General features: G+C 38.6%; 1 protein-coding gene across 1 annotated transcript; it reads right to left on the minus strand.

The window, feature by feature from the left end:
• Positions 1-483: 483 nt before the first annotated feature.
• LOC127451739 (myeloid-associated differentiation marker-like protein 2) lies at positions 484-2,275 on the minus strand. The gene has a single exon (XM_051716644.1). It carries the CDS (start codon positions 1,565-1,567, stop codon positions 656-658), a length of 912 nt encoding a protein of 303 aa, XP_051572604.1. The 5' UTR covers positions 1,568-2,275; the 3' UTR covers positions 484-655.
• Between the last annotated feature and the right edge of the window lie 4,231 nt (positions 2,276-6,506).

Consider the following 6,506-nt stretch of genomic DNA (forward strand, 5'->3'; position numbering starts at 1 on the left):
GCCTGCCCAAAAGCGCTGAGAGGACCGACTTGCTAAAAAGACTTCGGTAGAACTTGCTTGCAATCCATATAGTTCTTCATTTTGTGAGAGAATCCTTTTTTTGAGTCAGTTCTTTGCAGTTATTTGGTTGAAAGGTTTAACAAAACGGTCTGAATGATTCATTAGCTAATCTGAATTAACAAATGTTTTTTTTAAAAAAACTTTACTTTAGTCCAAAAATTACATGACTGATAAAACTGATAAAATCATTGAAAAGTTATGGAAATTAATTGGTCAAAAAGTGTGGGAACCCTGTAAATAAGGCAGAAATGCATCATCACATTCTGGGAAAAGGGTACATCACTTTTATGCATTCCAAGTTTACAGTTTAAATTGCAGAGATTCATTGTCGCAGAGGTAATTTCTTGGTAGCAGTTAATATGAACAAAAATGTGATTTCTTTTATTTTTTATTTGATTTCATTCAATTGTGCTATAATAACTTCATAAAACAAGCAAATGACATGTTCAAGCTCAGCAGTTGGAGTTCCAATCAACATAACTAAAAAAAACAATTATATTTCATATACTAGTGCAGAACAACTGCATTTTATTGGTTGGCTGTATTTTAGAAATTCCAGTATTTAAACATCCATTAGACTGAAGATGAGATGGTGTTATGCTGCTGAATGGGAGACAAATCGTATTCTTTGAGAGTACACCAGGTCGGTGAAGTACAGGACCAGGTTGGCAAACGTGAACACGGCGACCACCAGCTTGCTGTCCCATGGGCACTTTCCTCTTGGACAGTCTTCTGGTCGCCCTGGGGTCCCGTACTTCTTATCAAAACTAAAAACAGGCCAGACCACAGCAGCGCTCATATAGAGCAGCACTGCCAGAAAGGTGTAAATGACCACGAAGCGGTCGAAAGGGAAGCGCAAAGCCGATGTTCTCCCGAAGACCGTGAGAACCACCACCACCACTGTTACGGCAAAGCACAGGCTGTAGACCACCACGCAATATTGTGTAGGAATGTGCCGGTTGTATTCACTGTCATTAGCCAGTGCACCAAAGATGATGCAGGCTAGGAAGGCTTGGACCACCTTGAGCAAGCCTGAAACAGTGGCCATATAGCCCACCACATGCCCCGGCTTGGCCCGCGTAATGAACACCTCGGCCCCGTAAGCGACACAGCAAACGCTAGAGCAAACGGTGACAGCAATGCGGTAGTTATGCACCTCGCAGCCCTCCGACGGGCACTCAGACCTGAGGAAGTAGACGGGGTACACCACTGAAGCCGTGACGTACATGAGTGTTGCCAACATGGCGTAGGCCACGGTGAAGTTGTCCCAGGAGATTGGCAAACACCCGTGCAGCCTTGTGACATCCATGGTGAAGATGACAGAAGTTACGGCAAAGCAGAAGCACCAGACGAACATGCAGAAGGTGCCATAGGTGGCGCTGAAGCCAGCGCTGTGGGCCACCAGGGCCATGGTGGTGCAACCCAACAGTAGCTGGCACATACGGGCAGCGCCGAGTCCAGACAGCACCGCTGCCTTGTTGAGAAAGTGGCCTCCTTGGGGGTCCATGAGCAGTTCTTGGGTGGATCTGGATGAAACGGGTGTCGCTGTACCTCCACGCCTGAATCCACAAACCTTGCCCTTTTCCTGCCTCTTTATTTAGGCAGCCTTAATGACAAATCTCCTTTAATGCTTTCCAGCCCTGCTTTATAATTATTGCAGAGTGTGTGGGATCAAATTACAATAAAAACAGGGTACGTTCTGAATGGACAGTAACCTTGCTGTAAGTAGTTTTAGCTTTGCAAGAAACTGAATTGCATTCAGCAAAGCAACAGTTTGCCCCCAAAATAATTATTTTTGTAATTCAAATCATCATTACAAGTTCCAAATTCCAATCAATGGCTTGTACACCATAGACTGAGTGTTGACATAGTCACCTTGTTGTTGCAGGTCTTGCACTTGGTGTTTGTCAGCGGGTCATTACTCTTGGAATAAGCGGAAAGTTCCATGTGAGTCCAATTCCACTTTCGAGATCTTGCTGTTATAGCTGAAATGCCTCTTCCAAGGTCCAAACGCTGTAACTGTCAATAAATATACCAAATAAGATGGCAATATCTCCAGTTTCTCCAGGTCAAACTTTTTTTCTTTTAACTCTGACTATCTAACCCACATCTCTCAATCTCTCTAACGTTATGTTTCCACTCTGACACACACTGGCATTTTCCTAGGCTTTGAGTTGAAGTGTACTAAGGAAAGCAGTTTTAATGAGAGTGTTCTGCCGAGCTCAGGGCCATGGGCTCCACCAGCTCTATAAATAGAGGTCTATATTCCACTGTGGAATGGGGTGGGAAACCAAATGAATGCGTCGAGCAACAGTGTGGGGAGCCGTGTTTCTGTGGTTGCAAACTGTGTGTGTGCATGCATGTTTGATAGGGGACTGCCAGAAGGTGTCTGTTTCAAAGAGTTTTTAAACAATGAAATGACCTAAGTAATAAACAACAAAGTTGATGAAAGTCTTCTTGTCAGTTTTCTTATACAAATTTACATTAGATTTACTTTTCAGTTTAAAGAACAAAAATACTCTGAGAAGATGAGCAGACTTTTTTTTACAAAGACATTAGTCAAGGTTATATTTTATTGCTTCCTTTGTGGTAATGTTAACCCAGTCTTATAATAAGTCGGAATAATAGTACATGTGGTAAAATCGAAAGAAATCATACAAGTTGGCAGGTACAACTTTTATTCCCATAAAGAAAAAATAAACAAACCAACAAATGATATTATAATGGTTTATTGTGATAATTTCAGCCTGATCTCATGAAATTTATATGACAATGGCAACATTTCTGCAAACCAAAATTATGTGCTTCATTATACGTTTGGCTGCAGTTTCCCCAAGTAGGTATAGCTGCAGGCTAGAGACCTCCAATGTGGGCGGAATCTCCAAAAGAGGGCGTGGTTACTTCAGAAACGGGCGTGGTTACTCCAAAAGAGGGTTGCGCCAACTCCAAAAGGGGATGTCATTTCCACTTACGGTTAAGGTTAGGGAAAGGGTTAGGTAAGGGGCTCCCTACGCGTTTAATGGCGGTTTGGAGTACTGCCTGCAGCTATATCCTTCTCAGTTTCCCAGGGAAATGTCCTGTGGGGGCGCCAAAATCAAGTGAAATGATGTTGTAATCAGACAAGGTTTTAAGATGGATGTTTTAATGAGTAAAACGTTCTTCCCTAACCTAAAACTTTAACCTAAATCCAACCAATAGTGTAAAAACTGAAAAAAATAAATAAAACAAAACAGACATCCTTACCCTAAATCAACACCTAAACCTAACCATGTGATTTAAAAGCAAATTTGACAATAAAGGCACATTAACTGAAGCAACCTTGTCGTTTCATGTCGCTTCTATGACCCTTTCACTTCATGAAACATGTTTGTCTGGGCTCGAGGTTCGGTCTCCGAGACCAAAGTCCAACACTCTATCAGGTAAGCTAGAGCGCAAGCTAATCATGTTGGAATAAGTGTTTAAATGTAGGTGGGTTTGTAATACAAGCATTAAAATGTATCGTTTTTCAAGTGATGCATTACGGTAAAAGTGTTTTGATATCCATAGGAGTAATAGTGCGAAAAATAAGTGTTTATAAAGTCATAAACTGTTGCATGTCTGCTGCAAACTGCTGCAAACTGCAGCAAAACTGAGGAATAGTTTTCACACATGATTTGGCCACCACATATTCCTGAGCTTAACCCCATTGAAAGTCTTTGGGATGTGCTGGAGAAGTCTTTATGGAGTGGTTCGACTCTCCCGTCATCATTACAATATCTTGGCCAAAAATGAATGCAACTATGGATGGAAATAAATGTTGTGACGTTGCATAAGGTTAAAGGCTAAAGACGGTCCAACAAAATGTTAGAGTATTTCTTAAACATTTTTTTTTTTTTTTTTTTTTTTTTTTGGCCAGGTAGTGTATGAAAAAATATGGCTGCCACAGAACATAGAAAACATTGAAGTTTGGAAATAGACATGGGAAGCATACATAAATGTACAATGAGTAACTAAGATGTTTCCCTTCTTAAAATTAGTGTTGAAAAGATGGCTAACTAAAATCTGATGACTGTTTTGTATCAGTTAGAAATTCTGTTTATTCATTTTCGTAAGAGCCAAGTCGTCCAATATCTTATGATTTCGCCATCTCATAAATAACTGTTATTAGCTGTCATGAGACTATGTTGGGTAGTTTAGAAGTTCACAATCACTAATGCTTATGTCTTTTTTATTAGTGATATTTTTATATCACTCCTGTTTTTCTGCCATTTTAAATCTTAAAACTTATTTGCCTTCTCAGAGTTGTTTGTAGATGCTAAATTTAGATGCTTTAAATCAAATGATCAATCAAAACAAAATGTACTCTGTTGGCTTTTTTTAACCCTTTAAGCTAAATATTATCAAAATATTAATAACTACAGTCTTGACCAACACAAAATAGGTATAATTTTAAAGCCTAGAAGCTCTACTTTACAATACATTATGACCAAAACTGAACAAGTGCTTTGAAATTTTCAGACAAACCAGAAGTGTTCCATTTTGATAATTTATTAATAATTTTGCACTGTACATATTATTGTAATTAGTAAAAACATCAAACTGATCAAATAGCCATGTGTCATATGTCATTGGAAAGCGTTCAAATAGTAGAATACAATCAGCCTATTTGTTTTACTCAGACAAAAATATAGCGAGTAATAGCTAAGTATATGTCTTTGACATACATGTTACATGTAAACAGGTGTTGCTTATAAGCCGCGCTTTCACTTATAACTACACAAAAAATAAACAGAACATAAAATATCATATAAATATCAATAAATACCTTTACTTAGAGAAGGGGATTCCTGTTAAAATGAGCCCACATACAACATAATCTGATGCATAGATCATTAGATAATCCACACGAAGCACAATGTGCACACAGCACATAATGTTCTTTCTGGCTAAAAACATATTGGCTTTCCTGGATCAGATGATTTCATCAGAAATTATGTAGTACGTTATCCAGCATCATGGAATGCTAAACCAATGGTATTATGATTCAAATCACTGCAAACAGAGGTCGAAGTAATCCAAATATGGGCAGAGAGGATTGTTCACTCTAATTACATATGGCCACCAGGAGATGGCACCAAGTACATGACACAGACTCAATGATGACTCAAATGAAACAGAATGGAACTGAATGAGATCTCGTTACTCGTGCCTGCATGCTTTGGAGAAAGAGCATACCTTTAGTTATTGTTGTATTTGCACGTGTAATTAGTTATTTTTAGGGCTGCTCCCGATCAAAGATTTTCCTAGTTGACTAGAAGTCGTTGGTTTAAGCCATTAGTCGACTAGTTGTCGCACATTTGTGATATTAATTTAATTACTTAACTATATATTTTTTGGGGGGCATCAGAAAATGGTTTGAGGTCCAGGGCTGAGAAAGAATGTTATAAGTAACATTGCTAAGACTGTTCTACATAACAGAGAAATACTAAACCGTAATAATAAGCCTTTAAAATATCAATTTTACAAGCGCACGCACGAAGTGAGCTGCAGCGACACTGGCAAAAGCGGTAAGTATTCTGAATGTGTCGGAAAAACCAGAAAGGAGACTGTCTGAACATTTTGTTAATTTATAGAGAGAAATGCACATTAAGTTAAACATGCAGTAAGCGAGGTACTAATTTAGCTTCCCCACTCCCCACGAATACTTGGATAAGCCTAATAGTGCATATTTATCTAGGTTATCTAATGTTAGAGCAAGCAGCCATGCTAAGTGGCTAACATTAGGCTACTTACATGTTTCAAATGATAAGCCATGTTTGAGGTCGATGAATGATAGGCGAACGTTTGCCTGCAGAGTTTGCATGTCACCTTCTTGGGGTCATCCTTTACCCTCTCGAAATGATCCCACACTTTGGATTTCCTGTCCGACATAATTAATTACCGCATGCCTGTCAGTCACTGACTGCGTGACTTCGGCACTTCTTGTGGAGTATTTCTTTTTCTGTGACGAACAACCGACCAATCAAAACTTGGTCGACCAAGACTCTTCTCATCGACTAACATTTGGTCAACTATTAGGGGGCAGCCATAGTTATTTTGTACAATTATTATGTTTTATTTATTTGTTTGACACTTAGAGATGTTTTTGGACACTAGGATAAATTATTTTTGTAATGCTATAATGTTTTATTGCATTTGTCATATCAACAAAAATGTTTACTCAGTTACAGGTGACATGATTGGAAACAAACCAAAAGCAGTTTTTTTTGGAGCTACCTTATTTACTCCCTGAGATATATAATGTCAGATAAAATCAGAAAATTAAAAAAAAAAAAAAAATTTGCATCACATTTAAAAAAAATTTTTTATCAACTTTCCTTTGTCTGATGTCAGGAATTCCTCTTACTTTTCTACTCCTCCCTTCCAACCACCTGGCTCCTTTCTAGTTTATAACTTTTAAATCTTGT

This window comes from Myxocyprinus asiaticus, chromosome 14 (assembly GCF_019703515.2).
Source record: "Myxocyprinus asiaticus isolate MX2 ecotype Aquarium Trade chromosome 14, UBuf_Myxa_2, whole genome shotgun sequence".
NCBI classification, from domain to species: domain Eukaryota; kingdom Metazoa; phylum Chordata; class Actinopteri; order Cypriniformes; family Catostomidae; genus Myxocyprinus; species Myxocyprinus asiaticus.

What these genes read in the sequence shown, in the direction of transcription:
- LOC127451739 (XM_051716644.1), bottom strand. Translation starts at nt 1,567, where the DNA reads ATGGACCCCCAAGGAGGCCACTTTCTCAACAAGGCAGCGGTGCTGTCT.